We start from the raw sequence: 23,386 nt of genomic DNA on the forward strand, positions 1-23,386 counted from the left end.
GTTAGACCTCTAGACATGCTTCTCTTACATAACTGCAAGTTTGTGCTCTTTGACCTACACTTCCCCATTTCCTCCCCCTCCCTGCCCCTGGTCACCCTGGTTCTCTTCCTGTGTACTCAACTTCCCTTTTTAGATTCCACATATAAGTGAGATCATATCATTTTTTTCTTTCTGTGTCTAGCATCTTTCCTTTAGCATAATGTCCTCCAGGTTCACCCATGTTGTCACAAACGGCAGTCTCTTCTTTCTCAAGAAAGAATAATATTCCACTGTGTCTAGGTGTGTGCTTTATATATAACATACGTACACACCGTAATTTCTTCATTCATTCATCTGGTGATAGACACTTAAGTTGTTTCCACATCTTGGCTATTGCGAATAATACTGCAATGAACATGGGCGTGCAGATACCTCAGAGCCACACTGATTTCATTTCCTTTGGGTACATACCTAGAAGAGGAGTGGCTCACCTTTGTGTGTGTGTGTGTGTGTGTGTGTGTGTGCGCGCGCGCGCGCTCGCACGCGCTAGGGATAAAACCCAGGGCCTTGTGCATGCCAGGATAGCACTTTACCCCTGAGCTATGTCCCCAGCCCCTACTTCTTGTTTGTTGAGGAACCTCCATACCATTTTCTATACTGGCTATACCAATTTACTTCCCCATGCCAAGGGTGTGACTCAAGTGGCAGAGTATTTGCCTAGCAAGCTTAAGGCTCTGAGTTCAATCCCCAGTGGCACCAAAAACAAAGTTAAGTCTACTTTCCCAGCAATGGTGTACCAGGGCTCCCCTTTCTCCACACCCTTGCCAACATTTTTTATCTCTTGTCATTTTGGTAGCAGCCTTCCCACAGGTGTAGGTAATATCACAGGTGTAGGGTTTGATTTGCATTTCGCTGAGGATTACTGATAGTGAGCACTAAACAAGTGTAAACAACATACCTGTTGGGCATTTGTATGTGCTCTTGGGGAAAAGTGTTTATTCACATCCTTTGCCTGTTCTTTATTGGCTTATTTTCTGACTATTAAATTCTGTTCATCCTTATTTTTTATATTAACCTCTTATCATATCCATGGTGCACAAATACTTTCTTCCAATCCATCTCATTGATTCTTTTGCTGTGCAATAATTTTTGAGGCTGATGAGTCCACTTGTTCATTTTTGCTTTGTTGCCTGTGTTTTTGGTGGGATATCCAAAAAAAAATTATTGTCAAGGCTAATATCAAGTAGCCTTTCCCCTATGTCTCTTACTAAGGGTTTTACAGTTTCGAGTCTTACATTTAGGTCTTTTATCCACTTGCCGGTGGTGGGGGGAGAACTGTACATAAAAGGAACATACATTTTGAGTTGATTTCTGTATATGGTGTAAGATAAGGGTCCAGTTTCATTCCTTTGCATGTGAATATCCAGTTTTCCCAAGATCATTTATTGAAAAAACTATCCTTTTCCTGTTGCGTCTCCTTGGTGATCTTGTCAAAGATCAGTTGACCAACTGGGCATGGGTGGCTCATGCCTGTAACCCTAGCTACTTAAGAGGGTGAGATTGAGAGTATCAAGGTTCAAGGACAGCCCAGAAAAATAGTTTACAAGACCCCATCTCCAAAAAAAAAACCAGAGTGAAATGTACTGGAGATGCAGCTCAAGTGGTAGAGCGCCAGCTTTATAAGTGTGAAGCTTTGAGTTCAAACCCCAATCTCACACACAAAAAAATTAGTTAACTATACACACTTGGGTTCATTTCTGGGCTCGTTAGTCTGTTCCACTGGCCTACATGTCTATTTTTATGCTACTACCAAACCATTTTGATTACTATTGCTTTGTATTACATTTTCAAATCACAAAGTATGAGGCCTCTAACTTTGTTTCTCTTTCTCAAGACTGTCTTGACCATTCTAGGTCTTCAGTGATACAATACAAATTTCATAATTGTTTTTTCTATTTCTGTGAAAAATGTCACTGGAACTTTGATAGGGATTGCATTTAATCTGTATATCACATTGGTTAATATAGATATTTTAGCAATAGCAATTCTTCTACTCCACTAACGTAGGATATCTTTCCATTTATTTGTATCTTCTTCAATTTTTTCATCAATGTTTTATAGTTTTCAGCATACAGTTCACTTCCTTAGTTAAATTTATTCCTAAGTATTTTTTATTTTTTACACTATCATAAATGGGAATGTACTTTTTTTTGAGACAGTCTCACTATGTTGAGCAGGCTGGCCTTGAACTCTGAGCTCAAGTGATCCTCCAGCCCCAACCTCCTGAGTAGCTAGGACTACAGATGCACTTTGCACCCAGCTCTGAGATTACATTCTTTTTCTTTTTTAGTATTACTGGGGTTTAAATCAGAGCTCTGTACTTGCTAGGCAGGTGTCTACCACTTAAGCCACACCTCCCACCCTTTTTGCTCTGGTGATATTGGAGATAGGGTCTTGCACTTTGCCCAGGCCAGCCTGGACCACGATCCTATTTTAAGTTTCCTGCCATCACTGGAATGACAGGCACATACCATCACGCTCGGTCTTTTTTCTGTTGAGAGGGTTTTTGCAAACTTTTTGCCCAGACTGGAACAGTGATCCTCCTGATCTCAGCCTCCAAATAGCTTGAAATGACAGGCACGTACCACCAGGCCTAGCTAAGTACATGGAATCTCAAGAACTCCCTGCCTGGGCTAGCCTTGAGCCATGATCCTCCTGATCTTAGCCTTCCTAGTAGCTAGGATTATAGGCATGAGCCACCAGTGCCTGGCTTGGGATTACATTCTTGATTTATTTTTCATATAGATTATTATTAGTGTAAAAAAATACAACTGAAGGGCTGGGGATGTAGCTCATGACAGGGCACTTACCTAGCACTTATAAGGCCCTGGGTTTGATGTCCAGAACTTCAAAAAAAGAGAAATACAACAGATTTTGTATTTTGATTTGTTACTTTGTAACTTTACTGGATTAATTGATCACTTCTTACAGATTTTTTTATGGAGTATTTAGAATTTTCTATGTAGAACAGAAATCCCACATAGAAAGGATAGGATCATGTCATCTATAAACTGGAATAATTGTACTTCTTTTCCAATTTAGATACCTTTTACTTCTTTTTCTTGCCTGATTGCTCTTGCCAGTACTTCAAGTACTGTGTTGAATAGAAGTGGTGGGAGTAAGCATCTTGCCTTGCACAGGATCTTAAAATAAAAGCTGTCAGTTTTCTCCCACTGAATACAATATTAGCTGTGGGCATTCCATAAATAGCCTTCATCATGTTGAGGAAATTTTCTTCTATACCTTTTTTATGAAGAATTTTTATCATGAAATGTCAAACATTGTCAAATGTTTTTGCTTTCTACATCTGTTGAAATGATCATGATTGGGGGTATGGCAGCACCTCCCTAGCAAGAGTGAGACCCTGAGTTCAATCCCCAGTACCACAAAAATTAGGGCTGGGGGCTTAGCTCAAGTGTTACAGTGCTTGCCTAGCAAGTATGGGGCCCTGGGTTCAATCCACAGTACCAAAAAACCAAAAAATGATCACATTGTTATCTTTCATTCTGTTAATGTGGTATATCACATTGTTTTGTGTGTGTTAAACCAACCCTGCATCTTAGAATAAATCCCACTTGTTCATGATGTATGATCTTTTTGATGTGTTGTTGGATTCAGTATGCCAGTATTTTATTGAATTGTTTACATATACTCAGAGATATTGGCCTGTAGTTTTCTTGTAGTATCTTCATATGACTTTGGTATCAACATGATACTGATCTCATAAAATGAACTTGGAAGTGGGCATGGTAGTACATGCCTATAATCCCAGCACTTGGGAAGCTGAGGCAGGGGGATCAGAAGTTTGAGGCCAATCGTGGCTACATAGTGAGTTTCAGGCCAGCCTGAGTTTAGGAAGGATTGGCGCCAGGTATGGTAGTACATGTCTGTGATCCTAGCACTCAGGAAGCTGAGGTAGAAAGGATCTGAGTTTAAGACCAGCCTGGGCTACATAGAGAAAATCCTGTCTCAAAAAAAAAAAAAAGACAAGGGCTGGGGATATAGCTCTGAAGTAGAGCACTTGCATGAGCAAGGCCCTAGGTTCAATCCCAACATCAAAAAAAAAAAAAAAAGACTGCGATTAATTCTTCTTTGAATGTTTGGTATACTTTAGCCATTTGGTCCTGGGCTTTTTCATTGTTGGGAGCATATATAGCTATTTCTACGTGAGGAAGAATCCCATCCTTCAGTGATGAGGCTGTGCCTCAAGTGGTAAAAGTCCCTGTCTAGCAAGCACGAGGCTTTTGTTCAAACTCCATTAACCCTAGCCCCAGAAAAAAAAAACAGGACTAGCAGACTCAAGTGGTAAAATGCTACAAGGCCTGAGAAGGAGGAAGGAGGGAGGGAGGAAGGAGGGTAGGAAGGAAAAAAGGAGAAGGAGAGGGGGGAAAAAAGAAAGAGAAGGAAAGAAAGGAAGGAAGGAAGGGAGGAGGGAGGGAGGGAAGGAAGGAAGGAAGGAAGGAGAGGGGGAGAGAAAGAAAGAAAGAAAGGAAGGAAGAAAGGAAGGAAGGAAGGAAGGAAGGAAAGAAGGAGTGAGGGAGGAAGGAGGGTAGGAAGGAAGGAAGGAAGGAAGGAAGGAGAGGGGGAGAGAAAGAAAGGAAGGAAGGGAGGAGGGAGGGAGGGAAGGAAGGAAGGAAGGAAGGAGAGGGGGAGAGAAAGAAAGAAAGGAAGGAAGGAAAGAAGGAGGGAGGAAGGAGGGTAGGAAGGAAGGAAGGAAAGGAGAAGGAGAGGGAGAAAAGAAAGAGAAGGAAAGAAAGGAAGGAAGGGAGGGAGGGAGGGAAGGAAGGAGAGGGGGAGAGAAAGAAAGAAAGAAAGAGAAAGAAAAGAGAGAAAGAGAAGGAAAGAAAAGAAAGAAAAAGAAAGGAAAGAAAAGAAAGAATGAAAAAAAGAAAATGTTCCATGCCCTTACTTAGAGATACACATGAAATAATGCTTTTATGCAAGAAATCCAGCATTTATTTACACAGAATTGCTAAGAATGCAATACCCTCTGCATTGAGACATGAGCAGGAAATCTCTCTTCTTTTAAATTCTTTTTTAGTCTGTCTTCTCAGTAAAGACTGAATTTCAGTCCAGTATTGCCAAAACTCATTTATCTATGTGCCCTTGTGCAAGTAAGTGAACTTCTGAACATCAGCTTCATTTCCTTCAAAATGAAAATGATGATAATACCTGTGTCATGATTTGGATGTAAGATTTAAATGAGATAAGCATTTTGTAAGTTAAAGGACAAAGCCAAGTATAGGACAAAGAATAAATAAATGGTAGCTTCTACCATGACCATTATCACCATATATGTAGAACTAGAATGAATTTTTGCCCCCAGGAGCACATTTGACAATGGTAGGAAACATTTTTTGTTATCAAAACTGGGAGAGGTACAGCCACTGACTTCTATTGGGTGTCTCCCCAGGGATGCTGTTAGCATTCCTATAATGCACAGGACAACCCACACCTACCAACTCCTCACAACAACGAAATTATCTGGCCAAAAGTATCAGTAGTGCTGAGGCTGAAAAACCTTGAACAAAAAATAATTTAAAAGATGCTAATGTATCCACTGCTAAATTTTACATGCATTATTCTCACTGCTATCTCTCAATATTAGGAAAAGTACCACAGTACATGCACAGGATGGGGAGTAAAAACATTTTTCAGGGCTGGGTGCATGGCTCAACTGATAGAGCACCTGTCTAGCCAGCATGAAGCCCTGTGTTCAAACCCCAGTAACACAAAAAAATTTTTTTCAACGGGATCCTAAACGGGATCCTAACGGGAAAAAACTCAAAAAGCTCAAAAAGCAGAGCACACATCAACACCTCCATGGGAAAAAAGCTATTGGTATATTATTATCTGTTTTTCACAAGAGAGAGACAGAGATTATTGTATTAAATGCATTGCTTTGAAAGCATCAGGGGCAAACATTACACATTTTCAAAAGGCTGCCCAGGAAATTAATACAGGTGAAACATTTTACCTCCAGGAGACTGAACCAAAATACTTCTCAGAAAAACAACAGCAAAGTGCTACAAATGAATTAAGTCAAAGCAAACTTTTCTTGCTAGCCTAATGATATCAATAGCCTCACCAGTTCCTAAATTACATACAGTAGTATGACAATAATTGAACTTCTCAAGCCTATTAAAATGACCTTTTCCTTCAAGTCTATGTTAGAGCCAAAGTCTCTCAAGTACAGATAGTAAATAAAATAGGCCCAGCTGGCATTTGCTCCAGAGGGGCTTCCCCAAAACAGAATTTGTTCTTCTCTTTCGGCCTTCACCCTTCACAGTGAAAAGCCAGCTGAGAGAGTCAGATAAAAAGGTCAGAAGCAAGCTACAAGGGGGGACTGTAAGAACTGTCGAGTATCCAAGGAAGCAGCTAAGCGTCCATTCGCTCAGGGCTTCCTGCAGGATGCAACTCCACAGAATCTCGCTCCTGACCCTGGGCTTGACTTTCCACTTTGAAAACAATGAACAAGGAAGAACAGATTATGTCTAGTCCTGACACCACAACTCTTCAGAGCAGGGATTTTAACCATGGCCCCTTTGGCAGTCTGGCATATGGACCTCTTCTAAGAATGTTTTTAAATACATAAGATCAAATATACAAAATAAAATACATGGGCTGGGAGCATGGCTCAAGTGGTAGAGCACTTGTGTAGCAAGCACAAGGTCCTGAGTTTAATGTCCAGTACTGAAAAAAATACATAAGACAGTAAAAGAAATATATTGAAATGCAGCTACCAAAACATTAAAACCCAAATGTGTGGTATGAATAAACGTATTTATTAACACAATGAATAAGACCAGTCGGTTTCTAATCTACTGAAAACTGTCACTGATATATCTGTGGTAACTGTAGTGTGATTTCAAAAGGCCAATTTCTATAGGTAATAGTGTGGGTAATAACAATGAAGGTGTCTATTTCCCACATGTAAATTCACAGACCCCTCCTCTGGACACAAGTTTAGAAGGCCTGCTTGGACTTCTCAACAAGAGGGCCGTGCAGGGCATCATCATCTGCTTGCTTTTTTTTTTTTCAGTGCTAGGGATCAAACCCAGAGCTTCAGGCATGCTAGGCAAGCCCTCTACCATTGAAACACATCTCCAGCCCTAACATCTGCTTTTCTACTTGAACTCAGGGTCTCACGCTTACTAGGCAGGCGCTCTGTTACTTGAGGCACTCCACTAGCCTGCTTTTCTTTTTGGTAAGACTAGGGTTTGAACTCAGGGCTTCACATTCACAAAGCAGGCACTCTACCACTTGAGCCAGGCCTCCAGTCCAAAAAAATGTTTCTTTAAAAGATAAAGAAATTCTAAATTAGTGGCTATATAAAACATATTTACATTCTGGCCTCAAGCTAACCAGGGTGGGTATGGTAGTACATACCCATAAACCCACTACTGGAGAGGCTGAGGTACGAAGATTGCAAATTTGAGGCCAGCCTGGGCTACATAGTGAGGCCCTGTCTCAAATAAATGAATGATAAATAAATAAACAAATAAACAAGCTAACTAAACAGAATAATTTTCTCCTTCAGACAAACCTTGGACATCAAGTGTGACAGAAGAGCCTCAGGGCATCCCCCCAACAAGTCTCACTTCCTATTGTCTGTGTTCCTCTTTAATCCCCTCCTCCGAGTGCTGATAAAGCCTGTGACTCGCTTCTAACCAATGGAATACAGCAGAGATGATGGGATGTCACTTATTTTAGCTGACTGGAGAGATATTCTCCTGCTGGCCTTTAAGAAGCAAAGAGCTGTGTGTGAACTGCCTATGGAGAGGGCCAGGTGGCGGGCATGCAGGTGGCCTAAGTCCTAAAATCACAAGCAGGCTGGAGATGTAGCTCAGTGGCAGAGCACTTGTCTAGCATGTACAAAGCCCTGGGTTCCATCCCCAGCACTGCAAAAAAAAAAAAAAAAAAAACAATGTTTTTCCATTTTAAAATCACAAGCAACTGAATGCTATCAATAGCCACATGAGGTCTGAGGAGAGCCCTAAACTCCAGAAAGCAATCAAGCCCAGCTGACTCCTTGCCTGCAGCTTCAGAAAACCCTGAGCTGAGCATCTAGGTAAGCCCTGTCCAGATCCCCAGACCACAGAAACTGGGAGATAGTAAACGAGTGCTGCTTTAAGTTGTGAAGTTACTGATGGTTCATCAGAGAGCAACAGAGGAGTAGTAGAGGAGGGAACCAACCACCTCACTTTTCCTGGGACTGCCTGAAAGCCAAAAGCTCCACACCCAAGAAAACCCTCAGTCCTAAGCAACTCAAGTTGACTAACTGCCCACCAACAGACATGCATGAAGAATAAATAGAAAATATGAAATATTTTCCTTTAGGAAACAAAGAGAAAGTTTGGAGAAAAACCTGAAAAAGAACCAAACCCTCTTTAAAAAGTTATAAATAATTAGCAAAATAACCCAAGATTTCTCAAAACCAATTTTCTATACCCTTAAAGCAGGGCAGTCCCAACTTAGGAATGTGAAACTAGGGCAATGTTCACATTGGTATTTCTAGTCTTCGGTTGGTTACTTTTTCAATGTCCCTGTTGGTTTCCTCAACTTCTCTAAATCAGGTCCTAAGCACCCAAGAACTGCCAATGACTTGATCATGGTGAACCTTTATCAGACTTGCCATCTGACCATAGGTCACAGGTACATTTTCCATGTTTTCCACCCATCTTAAACCAATGCATGTTCCCTTCTCTTTCTGCCCATCCTGCAGGTTCCTTCCATAAAGATAAACCTATCAATCATATGATATCTGAAGCTGGCTTTGGGTTAAGAGAGGGGGAAGGGAACAACGATAGGAATGTAGATTAAAATGGAGTCAGCCACACACTGGATGGTTGTTGAGACTGAGAGGCAAGTGGACTAGGGTCTAATTCATTACTCTGTCTACTTTTTGAGATTTTTCACTTTTAAAAAGATGAAAAAAAGCAAGCCCTTGAAAGTCTAATTAGCTCAATGGACCTCAGCACCCTCAAAATTATCTGTGTGTATTCTACTATTGTGAAGGTGCTTTTAATGTTCACACATGTTTAGAACAGTGTTTCAGTCATGTGACATTCTATGTAAATCAGGAAAGCCACTAACTTTCCTTTGGCGTAAAGGTCTCTAAAACATTATAATGATGACTCATTCTAAGAGGAGGTAATAAAGATTTTTTTAAAGGAAACAAATGAAGTAAGGGCACATGTGTAAACAGGGATGAATTCCAAAAACATAACAATGAGAGGAAAAGCAAGTTGCAGAAGGTTACACAGAGTAAAATACTTCTTGTTTTAAGTTGAAAACAGTATTTTGTTTTAGTGGTATGTATATACACACACAAGGTATACAAATAATAAAAGTAGAGGAAATTTTCGAATCATGTACACCAAATTCAGGACAGCAGTAACTTTTGGGGTAAGAAGAGAGGGGAATGGGACCAGAGAAGGGGCCATAGGAAGTGTTCATTCCAGCTGTGCTGTCATACTTCTTATTCTGAGGGTGGGTACACATTTATTTATCAGGTAACTCTTTTTTGTTGTGTTGTCGTTGTCATTGCGTAACTCTGTAATTGTGCATGACTGAAATATTTTATTATGAAAGAGACTGGGATGTAGCTCAATAGAAGAGCACTTGTCTAGTATGCAGAAGGCCCTGAGTACATCCCAAGCAATCCCCTCAAAAAAAAAAAAGAACTTTCATTTTTTAAGTCAATGAGTAACTAGTCAATGTCCTCCTTTAAACCAGACAATGGTTTGGCTCTGGTACTTTATCTGCAGCCATTTTTCTCTTTTAGAAAAAAAAAACCACTATCTCAAACAGTGTATTATCCTAGTTACTGTTTTAGTATACTGGTCTCTGTCTCCCAAACGTATATATTATGAAGTGATATGATCTAAAGATGCAAAAATAGAAAATTGTTTCATTTGCATTTTTAAAAATAGTTCTGGCTAATAATCTAGTAATGGAAAAAAGAATGCAAGAATTTTGTCATATATATAGCTTTCTTTAACAGTTAAACAGCTGCTTCAAAGATTTAGAAGAGGGATAGGCACCAGTGGCTCATGTCTGTAATCCTAACTTAGCAGGCTGAGACTGATCACGGTTTAAGGCCACCTGTGCAAATAGATTTCAAGACCCCCATCTTCAAAATAAGCAGAGCGAAATGGACTGGAGATTTGCCTCAAGCAGTAGAGCGCCTGTTTTGCAAGCACAAAACCTTGAGTTCAAGCTCCAGTCCCACCAAAAAAAAAGATTTAGAAGAGAGCTGGTGGAGTAGCTCAAGTGATAAAGACCTGCCTAGCAAATAGGAAGCCGAGTTCAAACCCTAGTACCACCAAAAAAAAAAGAGAGAGAGAAAGAGATTTCGAAGAAAACTTAAAAATGACTAATCCCCAAAAGTGAGGTTATGTGCAAAGTTTTTTTTAAGGTCCCCTTCTTCTCATAGCTTTAACTTCTTTACCTTAATCAAAGCTCCTTTTTACCTTAATCAAAGCTATTTAGGCAATCGGACATTATTTACTGGGCATTTTTTCCCTTTCAATGATTCCCCTTGATGGCACAAAAACAACATTGTTTTATAACTATTCCTCCTAATGTCTAAGAATTGGCTATCATTAAAATGAAAACCAAATCTACTGATGACTTAAAATGTACACAGCATTCCCAGAGAATAAGATGCCATCCTACAGCAATAGATATTATAAAGGAGTCTATATACTTAATTCATTATGTCAAATATAAAATTGTCACTTGGAGGTACATATTTTATTCTTAGATGTTATACTTCAGATATTGTCTTACATAGATAAAAACTCTTGAGGTATATGGGCTGGCGGAGTGGCTCAAGTGGTACGCATTGGAATGTAGCACTGTGAGCACCTTAGGGTAGGGACTTGTGTTTCATTCACTGCTGTGTCCTCAATACCTAGGACAGTGCCTGCCACACCACAGAAACTTAACCGTGTCAAACCCAAACCTACTTTCAACCACAACCCATGACTTCAAGTAAAATGCTGACTTTTGAATGTGGATGAAATACTTCACAACATGGGGATCCAATCACTAACACTGGCAGCCTTTTGTCTTGAAAATATTAAACAAAAACCATTTACCTGTTCTCAGACATTCATATATTCTTTTTATAGTTTAAAAATGTTTCATTCTACTATCTTCCACCTACTAGAATCCTGCTTTTAAAATAAATCAGCATACAGAAGAAATACTGCATGAAGAGACAAAAAAAACTTTTTTAAAATAACCTACTATGATGCATTAAAATATAATTTAAGATGCCAAATAAATACATAAAAATATGCCCAACATTATATGCCATTAGGGAATTACAAATTAAAACAACAATAAAACATCACTACACACATATTACAATGGCCAAAATCCAAACCACTGACAACATCAAATGCTGACAAGGAGGGCTGGGGACATGGCTCAAAGCATGAGGCCCTGATTTCAAACCCAAATACCACCAAAAAAAAAAAAACTGCTGACAAGGATGCAAAGTAAAGGAACTCTCATTCATTGCTAGAGAGAATATGAAATGGTACAGACATTTTGGAAGACTAAGAGCTCGTTACCATGCCATCTAGCAATATGCTCCTTGCTATTTGCCCAAATGGGTTAAAAACTTGTGTCCATACAAAAAAACTGCACACAGATGTCTATAACTGCTCTATCCACAATTCTCAAAAACTTAGAAACAACCAAGATTTCCCTCAGCAGGTAAATGAACAAACTGGTACATCCTGAGCCCCAAACCATGAAATAATTCTAAATGCATATTAGTAAGAGAAAGGAACCAATTAACAAAGGTTATATACTGTATCATCCCCAAATATGTAACATTCTAAAAAAAAAAAAGGCAAAGCAATGGATAGCAGTGGGTGCTAGCGGTTAAGTGAGGAGGGAAGGATGGGTCGGTGGAGTCCAGAGGATTTTTCGGGCAGTGAAATTATTCTGTGTGATCCTATAATGGTGGATACATATCATACATTTGTCCAAATCCATAAACTATACAACAATAGTGAGCCCTAATGTAAACCATGTTCTTTGGGCAATAACACAGTTGTCAACATATGTTCATCAGAAGTAACAAATGTCCTCTCTGGTGCCAGATATTGATAGTAGGGGAGGCTATGTATGGGGTTAAGTGTCATATGGAAACTGCCTGTACTCTGTCTTCAACATTCCTGTCAACCTAAAACTGCTCTGAGAAGTCTATGAAAAATTACGTTGTATGGGCTCCAAGTGTTGCTCATGAGTGAGGCCCAGGGTTCGATTCCCAGCAACATCAAAAAAAATGATGTGTGTGTATATGTTGCATATACACTATATGTTATATATACACTGCATTGTGTATATATAACATATATACATATATGTATGTATGTGTACATGTGCATATATTGTATATATACATAAAATATAACATATATTGCCGTATTATATATAACATTATAGATTGTGTGTATATTAGCTTTGTCACTATAACAGAATACCTAAGATAATTAACTTATGAAGAGAAAATGTTTGTTTTGGCTCAGTTTTGGAGGTTCCAGTCCACAATCTATTGGTCCCATTGCTTAGGGCCTCTGGGGGCGTGCCAGGTAGAAATAATGGAGAGCACTTGACAGCACTGAACAGCACTTGCTCACCTCACAGCCAAGAAACAAAAGAGAAAGAAGAGGGTAGGGTCCCATAATCCCCTTCAAGGCCATGTCCCCCACAATGACCTAAGGATGTCCCACTAAGTGTGAGGTTCTACTACCTCTCAATAGCACCACCTGAGAATCAAGCCTTTAACACAAGGGCCATTGGGAGACACTTAACCCAAATCATAGCATATGCTGAGAATTTATATGCTTATATAAATTTTATAATTTATATATATATAATTTGTAAGTATATATAAACATTTATATATCAATTCAAGAAAAACGTTAAGATAATTCTGTAAGCTCACTTCCATAACAAAGTGACAGGTGTGGTGGTTTATTTTTATGCCAAGGAGATAAAATTAAGTATTTTACAGAACATTTACTCTGGTAAGATGACAAGATTCTCACCTTCCTGATACATTATGGTAATCTTGCTTATTAAGAGGACAAGCAGGCTGTTACCATAGAAACTACCACAGCTGGCTAGTGCCTCCATGATTTGAGCAGTTATACCTGTTAGGCCACTTAAATCTAAACTTACAGGTAGGTTCCTGTTTAGCAGGGAAACAGGGACATTTTCTACATTTCTTTTGAAAAACAGTTAATATGCTGACGGGGTAATGCAGATTAAGCTGGACAGGGCAGACACCACCAAAGTAATGGGTCAAATTTAGGTGGCTTCCAGTTTCTGACTTTGTTTGACTCTTAGGATTATCTTTCCCTGTCCAAGGAATTTTCCTCTGTACCAAGCATAATATCATATGCCTTTGTTAGGTCAAAGGAGAAGGGTGAGTTTTGGTTTGCTGGGCTGAGTAAGGGAGCTTAAAGCTCTGCAAGATTTACTCTAAGCAGTCTTCTAGAAATGCCCTTTTTGCTAGTATCTGAAGCAGTCTTTTGCATGCAGTTTTCAACTGGAGAATAGTCTGTCATCCGTGCAAAGGCACTGTGTTGTGGGTTCTTTTAAAATCATATGTACCTCATGCAAGTCCCATTCCCAATTCCTGAAGAAGCCTCAACTAACGTAAGATTTAATATGCCCACTTCCCCTTATCACACTTGATGCATTATTGACAACGAACCAAGCCTTAACAAGTGCCCAGCCCCACTTGCTGCACAGCCTCGGTCCCTTTCATAAATGTATTATGCGCAGGATATTCTCAGGGCCTCCTGTAAGAGCCATGGTTTGCATTTTAGGACACTGACTTGGTCCAACTCAACTGTTTAACAGCAGTGGCGGAACTGTCTACATATCAAGGACTTCTTTGGCGACAAGCATCCACCCTAAGGTCTACGAACACTAATCATCTTTTCAGAAATCCTAAATTTGAAAAGGGGAAAATTTACAGAGGGGCTAAAATTGTGCTCATAAACAATGGGGCATATGCATGTTCCAGCAGCAGAAAACATAGTCTTGGATGACAAAAAAAAAAAAAAACCCTACAAATACAATGATATTCCAAGTGAACCAGAAAACCCTCAATACTCCTTTGAAACCAGACTGAAAAATGTATCACTCGCCAGTCTAAATATTCAAATAGTGTTTTAGTGTCATACTACTACTGCTTTTTAAGAAAAGCCTCATTCTGTATTTTGGGCCTAATATTAACAATCTTATCAAAATTTAGTGCTGGTGACATCAAATGATAAAGGGCTTATCAAGAAATCTTTCTCCACGCTTCAAAAACAGCACAAAACAAAAACAGCACCAGCTGCGACTCACCAACCCCCCGCCCCATTTTCCAGGTATGAAGCAGACAAAAAGGGGTAGCTACTACACCCTCATTATTTTTAAACTCTATGCCAAGTCCAAGGTTGTGATTAGACTGGGAAATTGCAGCTGAATCCCATGGTGGACTTCTGGGGTCCACCTCTAACCCGAAACAGGGAACTTGACTTAACCAATGTCCTCTTGCAGCCAAATCCCTACTCTGCAATTTGTCATTAAGATTTTCCAGTTTAATGCTAATGATCAGAAATACGTCAGTGTCTCAGATATACAGATATTTAGATATAGATAGATAGATAGATACATTAGATACGCATATATCATAAAAATAAATAGAGGATAACATGCAGCCCAGAGGGAGGGGCAGAGCGGGGAACAGAGGTCAAATCAGACACCAGCCAAAACAAACATCACTTCCAGAACAAGGCAAACTTTGGGTCTGGGTGGCTGCAAAGCCCTAGAAATGACCAGAGGAGGACAAGGACTGTTTCTGGAGAGGAAGAAGGGGAGCGCACCCAGCACTGGGCGAACAGCTGAGCTGCGGAGGAGGCTGGTGTCCCCGAGGACAAGGGCGTTGCCGCCATCCCTGGCTGCAGAGTCCCCTCTCTGAGACCTGGCTACAGCCTCCAGGTCCCTGGGGGCCGCCCTGTCGCTCCACTCACACCATTTGTTCCACAGATCCGCAGGGACCTACCTGGTGCAGCGTCTCCGAGGGCAGCTGCGACGCCCGGAAGAGATCAGCCACCGGGCCAGCGGCCGCGGTGGCAGCGCCGGGGGCGACCCTGGCGGCCTCAGGGGGTCCGGGTCCGGGGCCCCCACCAGCGGCGCCGGCGCAGCGCGCGAAGAGCTCCGAGTAGCACTGCTGCTCGCCCTCGCTCAGCAGCAACGGCGGCCCAGAGCCGCAGCCTCCGCCCGCCCCCGCCTCCATGGAGCTTTTAAGAGGTGCCTGCGGAGCACGGTCCCCCACTGAAGTGCTGCAGCCTCCACCACTGCCACAGCCGCCGCCGCCTCGGCCTCGGCCGTCGCCTCCCCCACGCCCCGCAGCTGCCGCGCAGCAGCTTCCTCCCTAAGTGCGCCGGCCCCGCCCCCGGGCTTGAATGTTGTGCCTCCGCCGCGCGGCACATGGAGACAGGCGCGGCGCCGACCAATCACAGCCTGGGATTCCACAAAGGCCCCGCCCCCGAAGCCCGCCCCGCCCCGCCCCTCGCCAGGTAACTAGGCGCGCCACCGCCAGTAGCCCGTCACCTGCTTGGCGGGCAAAGCTGGGCAAGGAGGGCAGGCACCGGCGCCGTTCCAAACCCACTCTGCCCGGGAGGGGCATCTTTGGCTGTCCGCCTGGCTGGGAAAGGGGCATGTAGACACACCTGGAGAATAGTGCTTTTCAAGGGGCCGGGAAGACTGTGGTGTTTTCTCCTCAGGAGGCTGGAGCAGGTTCGGTGTTCACGCCACGCCACGCCATGCCCTTCCCAGAAAAGGGACGAGGCAGGGGAAGTTAAGTTTCCCTTCCTCCTTAATTGTATTGCTTATGTCCTAAAAAGCTGGAGAACAAAGATAGTCATATGAATGGAGGTCCCAGCGACGCCCCAGAGCTTTGAGGAGGGTGATGGTGTTAGGCCACTGACTTTCTCAGGCATGACTTAAATCCGGAGTTGAGCCTTAATAAGGAATACTGTCGGTTACTCTTAAATACTAGAGTAATAGGATAAGGGGGAGCCCTTTTTGCAAATCCTTTGGTTAGCAGAATCTGAGATCCTTACTGCTCCACACTGTACTGAAGACCCAGGCGGCAGAAGTTGGTGGCAGTAAACAAAGTGTATTCAAGAACAGCCCTGGAAAAAGGAACCCTCTTACACTGTTGGTGGGAATGTAGACTAGTACAACCACTCTGGAAAAAAATTTGGAGGCTACTTAAAAAGCTGGACATCAATCTACCATTTGATCCAGCAATACCACTTTTGGGGATATACCCAAAAGACTGTTACTCCAGAGGCACCTGCACATCCATGTTTATTGCGGCACTATTCACAATAGCCAAGTTATGGAAACAGCCAAGATGCCCCACCACTGACGAATGGATTAAGAAAATGTGGTATCTATATACAATGGAATTTTATGCAGCCATGAAGAAGAACGAAATGTTATCATTCGCTGGTAAATGGATGGAATTGGAGAACATCATCCTGAGTGAGGTTAGCCTGGCCCAAAAGACCAAAAATCATATGTTCTCCCTCATATGCGGACATTAGATCAAGGGCAAACACAACAATGGGATTGGACTATGAGCACATGATAAAAGTGAGAGCACATAAGGGAGGGGTGAGGATAGGTAAGACACCTAAAAAACTAGCTAGCATTTGTTGCCCTTAACGCAGAGAAACTAAAGCAGATACCTTAAAGCAACTGAGGCCAATAGGAAAAGTGGACCAGGAACTAGAGAAAAGGTGAGATCAAAAAGAATTAACCTAGAAGGTAACACCCACGCACAGGAAATCAATGTGAGTCAATGCCCTGTATAGCTATCCTTATCTCAACCAGCAAAACCCCTTGTTCCTTCCTATTATTGCTTATACTCTCTCTACAACAAAATTAGAGATAAGGGCAAAATAGTTTCTGCTGGGTATTGAGGGGGTGGGGGGAAGAGGGAGGGGGCGGAGTGGGTGGTAAGGGAGGGGGTAGGTGCAGGGGGGAGAAATGACCCAAGCATTGTATGCACATATGAATAATAAAACAAAAAAAAATGGATTCAGGGAACCCAAATTGGGGAAAAGATGTGTTTAGTTCTATTAATCAGAGACTGTAAGTTAGGGTAAGGTTGGTATGAAAAATGCCTTTCCTTATCTCAATGGATATCAGTCTGTTTTGGACTCCTCTGCCTGTGTTAAAGATGGTAATGAAACCATTAATTTGAACAACAACACATAAAAGATGAGATGGCTCTCTGAGTAGAAACACTCCATCAGCCCTGGGATTTCTTGCTCACCGTCTCACTGTAACTCCTGTGTCTTACAAAAGCTCTTCCCACTCCGAGCCCAGGAGATGGAGTTTGAGACTGAGAGTGAGAGGTCTTCTCCATCTTATTCAGGGCTGTTCTTTTTTTTTTTTTCATTTTTCTTTTATTATTCATATGTGCATACAAGGCTTGGTTCATTTCTCCCCCTGCCCCCACCCCCTCCCTTATCACCCACTCCACCCCCTCCCTCTCCCCCCCCAATACCCAGCAGAAACTATTTTGCCCTTATTTCTAATTTTGTTGTAGAGAGAGTATAAGCAATAATAGGAAGGAACAAGGGTTTTTGCTGGTTGAGATAAGGATAGCTATACAGGGCATTGACTCACATTAATTTCCTGTGCGTGGGTGTTACCTTCTAGGTTAACTCTTTTTGATCTCACCTTTTCTCTAGTTCCTGGTCCCCTTTTCCTATTGGCCTCAGTTGCTTTTAAGGTATCTGCTTTAGTTTCTCTGCGTTAAGGGCAACAAATGCTACCTAGTTTTTTAGGTGTCTTACCTATCCTCACCCCTCCCTTGGGTGCTCTCGCTTTTATCATGTGCTCAAAGTCCAATCCCCTTGTTGTGTTTGCCCTTGATCTAATGTCCACATATGAGGGAGAACATATGATTTTTGGTCTTTTGGGCCAGGCTAACCTCACTCAGGATGATGTTCTCCAATTCCATCCATTTACCAGCGAATGATAAGATTTCATTCTTCTTCATGGCTGCATAAAATTCCATTGTGTATAGATACCACATTTTCTTGATGCATTCATCAGTAGTGGGGCATCTTGGCTGTTTCCATAACTTGACTATTGTTGAATAGTGCTGCAATAAACATGGGTGCCTTTGGAGTAACCTGTGTCACAGTCTTTTGGGTATATCCCCAAGAGTGGTATTGCTGGATCAAATGGTAGACCAATGTTTAGCTTTTTAAATAGCCTGCAAATTTTTTTCTAGAGTGGTTGTACTAGTTTACATTCCCACCAGCAGTGTAAGAGGGTTCCTTTTTCCCCGCATCCTCGCCAACACCTGTTGTTAGTGGTGTTGCTAATGATGGCTATTCTAACAGGGGTGAGGTGGAATCTTAGCATGGTTTTAATTTACATTTCCTTTATTGCTAGAGATGGTGAGCATTTTTTCATGTGTTTTTTGGCCATTTGAATTTCTTCTTTTGAGAAAGTTCTGTTTAGTTCACTTGCCCATTTCTTTATTGGTTCATTAGTTTTAGGAGAATTTAGTTTTTTAAGTTCCCTATATATTCTGGTTATCAGTCCTTTGTCTGATGCGTAGTTGGCAAATATTTTCTCCCACTCTGTGGGTGGTCTCTTCAGTTTAGAGACCATTTCTTTTGTTGAGCAGAAGCTTTTTGGTTTTATGAAGTCCCATTTATCTATGCTATCTCTTAGTTGCTGTGCTGCTGGGGTTCCATTGAGAAAGTTCTTACCTATACCTATTAATTCCAGAGCATTTCCTACTCTTTCCTGTATCAACTTTAGAGTTTGTGGTCTGATATTAAGATCCTTGATCCATTTTGAGTTAATGTTCCCCAAACCCATTTAGGATGAAGTAATACAACTTTTATAATCAACCATGTTGTCTTTCAGTAAAAAAAAAGTAAAGAAAATTTTAAATGGGTGTCGCCATATTTATTAGTCAACTGGCTGTATGGCTACCTTGGATACTCCTGAAGTCTGAGTATCATTAGACTGTGACTAGACCATTTCCATAAAGCCCAAAGGGAACACAATGGCCATCTCCTCATCTTGAAAGTGATCTGAATCTCAGTTTCCTGGGGCCAGCACCTGCATTTTCTGTTTAGAAGAAAACAATTCATGTGAACACAAGGAGGAGCATTAGTGAGAATAATGTGAAAAGGATGGATGTTGAAAGAATAGAGAAAGGACTGGGGGGAGAGGCAAAAGCAAATAAAAGACTAGAGGAAAGAGTGGGGAGGGAGGCAAAAATTAGAGTTCCCAGTTCATTACCTCACATCCCAATTTTCCTCCTCCAAAATAACCAGCTTGGGGCTGGTGGAGTGGCTCAAGTAGAGTTGCCTGCCTATCAAGCTTGAGAACCTGAGTTCAAATCCCAGTACTCCACTCCAAAAAAACTTAGTAAGTTTGTTGTTCTGGACAGTTTTCGATATTTTCACATGTACAGTATAACCATGGTTTCTGTTACATTGCCCACTGTCAACTCTTCATTCCGTTTCCATGGGACATGAAGAAATGTGTCAGTTCTGGCTGCTTCCTGCTGAGTAGGGGATTTGGGGGAATGGGAGGTCTCAACATAATGAGTTATGTGCATGTTCAAGTTGAAGCATCGGAATGGATTCTGACCTCCTGCTGAGCTGAAATTTAAGAAAGGACTTCTCTTCAGCAAAAAGGATTAGGGAGGGACTGGAAAGCAGAAAGAAGAGAGAGGGAGCAAAGGGTTGTTTCAAATGAACCCCTGTTACAAATTGGTACAACCCCTGGTTTTACAGATGAGGAAATTGTGTTGTGTTCACCATCATTCATCCAACCCTCCTTCAGTTTCTACTGTGTGGCAGGGTTTTGTTTGTTTTGGTTGGTTGGTTTTGGTTTTTTTGAGACAGGGACTCATTATGTAGCCCAAGCTAGTCTTGAAGTTAAGATCCTCCTGCCTCAGCCTCCCAAGTACTGGGATTACAGGCATGTGCCACCACTAAAAATACAGACTTCAATAAGAGAGGGTCCTCACCTTTAAAATACTTCTTTTGGTAGGAATACAGCATATTTTTTAAAAGGTGGGAGGAACTGGTCATGATGATACATGCCTGTAATCCTGGCTATTCAGGAGGCTGAGGCAGGAAGGAAGATAGTAAGTTTGAGGCCAGCTCTGGCAAAGTTATTGAGACCCTATCTCAAAAACAAAGTACAAAAACAAAAGTTCTGGAGGCATGGCTCAAGTGGGAATTCACTTGCCTAGCATGGGAGAGGCCCTGGGGTTCAATCCCCAGTACTACAACAAAAAAAAAAAAACCTACAAAACTTCTCCAGGTTCACACCAAAAAGTCACCACTAGAATCCAGGTCTTTACACCCCTGCCCATGTGCCTCCTCCCTCCCCGTTCCTCTTTTATTCTGAAACATGCATACTATATTTTTCAAATGGGCTTGTTCTGCCGTGGCTATTGCTCTGGTGGCTTTTAAAAGAAAGTCCAGAAAGGAAGCCACTGGAAGGAAAATGTCTGCCCCATCACAACACTGAAAATTCCAATATCAACGCTGTGTATTTGTATCCTTTTTCCAAACATTCTCTTTTAAAATGCCGTTGTCCCTGGGAGTAGTTTTGCAGACATAAGCATTAAGCCTTGATGGGAAGCACTAACCCAATGGGGGGAAATCTGTCAGGATTAAGCACTAATAAAACATGCAAGTTAGAATTTGTCTTAATAAAGAGATATATAAAACTTTCACAACAGCCAAGGCATGGTGGTACACACCTGTAATCCTAACAGTTAAGGATGCTGAAGCAGGAGATTCAGGAGTTCCAGGCTAGCCTGAGCTATATAGCAAGACCCTGTCTCAAAAGAAAAAAAAACTTCCATCCATCCCAACTAGTCTTATTTTAATTAAACGTGAAAAGCAAAGGACATCTCAAGAAATACTACTGCTGATGACAGTCACAATAATGTTTCCCTTTTGGACTCGAAATAAATGCAACAGAGAAGAGGATCCCTCCAGAAGTGTCAGCCACTAACTGAGGCAGTGAGGCAGGTGCTTTCAGGGTCAAAGTCCTATATTAAATTAGCAGCTTCAAAGTGTCCTTTCCCTTTTTTTTTCCAGCTAAAACTTTATGCCAAAACCTGAGCATGCCCAAAAGTGTTCCTGTCTGCCATTATGTCATTGTAACCTTTCCAAAGGTGCTCCAATACCTTGAGTTAAACATGATTCAAGGGCTGGCAGAGTGGCTCAAGCAGTAGAGTGTCTGCCTAGCAAGCACAAGACCCTGAATTCAAACCCCAGTACTGAAAAAAAATCATTAAACATGACTCAAAAATGTGTCCACCATCTTTCCTTCTTGAACTATGACTTCAAACTGAGCATGCTCAGGAATGTGACTCCTTAAAAGTGCTTTGCTAATTAGGCAAGAAGAAGGAATAAAAGGAATACAAATAGGTAAAGAAACTGTCAAAATATCCCTATTTGCAGACGACATGATCCTATACCTTAAAGACCCAAAAAACTCTACTCAGAAGCTTCTAGACATCATCAATAGCTATAGCAAGGTAGCAGGATATAAAATCAACATAGAAAAATCATTAGCATTTCTATACACTAACAATGAGCAAACAGAAAAAGAATGTATGAAAACAATTCCATTTACAATAGCCTCAAAAAAAATCAAATACCTAGGTGTAAACCTAACAAAGGATGTGAACAACCTCTACAAGGAAAACTATACACTTCTGAAGAGATTGAGGAAGACTATAGAAAGTGGAGATATCTCCCATGCTCATGGATTGGTAGAATCAACATAGTAAAAATGTTGATACTCCCAAAAGTAATCTACATGTTTAATGCAATTCCCATCAAAATTCCAATGACATTCATTAAAGAGATTGAAAAATCTACTGTGAAATTTATATGGAAACACAAGAGGCCACGAATAGCCAAGGCAATACTCAGTCAAAAGAACAATGCAGGAGGTATCACAATACCTGACTTCAAACTATATTACAAAGCAATAACAATAAAAACAGCATGGTACTGGCACAAAAACAGGCATGAAGACCAGTGGAACAGAATAGAGGACCCAGATGGAAGCCACACAACTATAACCAACTTGTCTTTGACAAAGGAGCTAAAAATACACGATGGAGAAATAGCAGCCTCTTCAACAAAAACTGCTGGAAAAACTGGTTAGCAGTCTGCAAAAAACTGAAACTAGATCCATGTATATCACCCTATACCAAGATTAACTCAAAATGGATCAAGGATCTTAATATCAGACCACAAACTCTAAAGTTGATACAGGAAAGAGTAGGAAATACTCTGGAGTTAGTAGGTATAGGTAAGAACTTTCTCAATGGAACCCCAGCAGCACAGTAACTAAGAGATAGCATAGATAAATAGGACCTCATAAAGCTAAAAAGCTTCTGCTCATCAAAAGAAATGGTCTCTAAACTGAAGAGACCACCCACAGAGTGGGAGAAAATATTTGCCAACTATACATCAGACAAAGGACTGATAACCAGAATATATAGGGAACTTAAAAATCTAAATTCTCCCAAAACTAATGAACCAATAAAGAAATGGGCAAGTGAACTAAACAGAATTTTCTCAAAAGAAGAAATTCAAATGGCCAGAAAACACATGAAAAAATGCTCACCATCTCTAGCAATAAAGGAAATGCAAATTAAAACCACACTAAGATTCCACCTCACCCCTGTTAGAATAGCCATCATCAGCAACACCACCACCAACAGGTGTTGGCGAGGATGCGGGGAAAAAGGAACCCTCTTACACTGCTGGTGGGAATGTAAACTAGTACAACCACTCTGGAAAAAAATTTGGAGGCTACTTAAAGAGCTAGACATTGATCTACCATTTGATCCAGCAATACCACTCTTGGGGATATACCCAAAAGACTGTGACACAGGTTACTCCAGAGGCACCTGCACACCATGTTTATTGCAGCACTATTCATAATAGCCAAGTTATGGAAACATCCAAGATGCCCCACCACTGATGAATGGATTAAGAAAATGTGGTATCTATACACAATGGAATTTTATGCAGCCATGAAGAAGAACGAAATGTTATCATTTGCTGGTAAATGGATGGAATTGGAGAATATCATTCTGAGTGAGGTTAGCCTGGCCCAAAAGACCAAAAATTGTATGTTCTCCCTCATATGTGGACATTAGATCAAGGGCAAACACAACAAGGGGATTGGACTTTGAGCACATGATAAAAGTGAGAGCACCCAAGGGAGGGGT

General features: G+C 41.3%; 1 protein-coding gene across 13 annotated transcripts in view; it reads right to left on the reverse strand.

Annotated features, from left to right (window-relative positions):
- The window catches only part of Reps2 (RALBP1 associated Eps domain containing 2), a 221,936-nt gene that overhangs the window by 192,683 nt on the left and 5,867 nt on the right, over window positions 1–23,386 (reverse strand). For 6 of the 13 annotated variants that reach the window (XM_074063406.1, XM_074063402.1, XM_074063399.1 and 3 more), the window contains exon 1: window positions 15,125–15,467. The exons of 2 other annotated variants lie outside the window; for them this stretch is intronic. In XM_074063406.1, the coding sequence (XP_073919507.1) occupies window positions 15,125–15,358 (234 nt within the window). In that variant the 5' untranslated portion in view covers window positions 15,359–15,467. Of the gene's footprint in view, window positions 1–15,124; window positions 15,468–15,794; window positions 15,969–23,386 lie in introns of those variants that run through there. 5 more of the 13 variants (XM_074063405.1, XM_074063398.1, XM_074063403.1 and 2 more) reach the window with 3 other exon arrangements.

This window comes from Castor canadensis, chromosome X (assembly GCF_047511655.1).
Source record: "Castor canadensis chromosome X, mCasCan1.hap1v2, whole genome shotgun sequence".
In the NCBI taxonomy this organism is placed as follows: domain Eukaryota; kingdom Metazoa; phylum Chordata; class Mammalia; order Rodentia; family Castoridae; genus Castor; species Castor canadensis.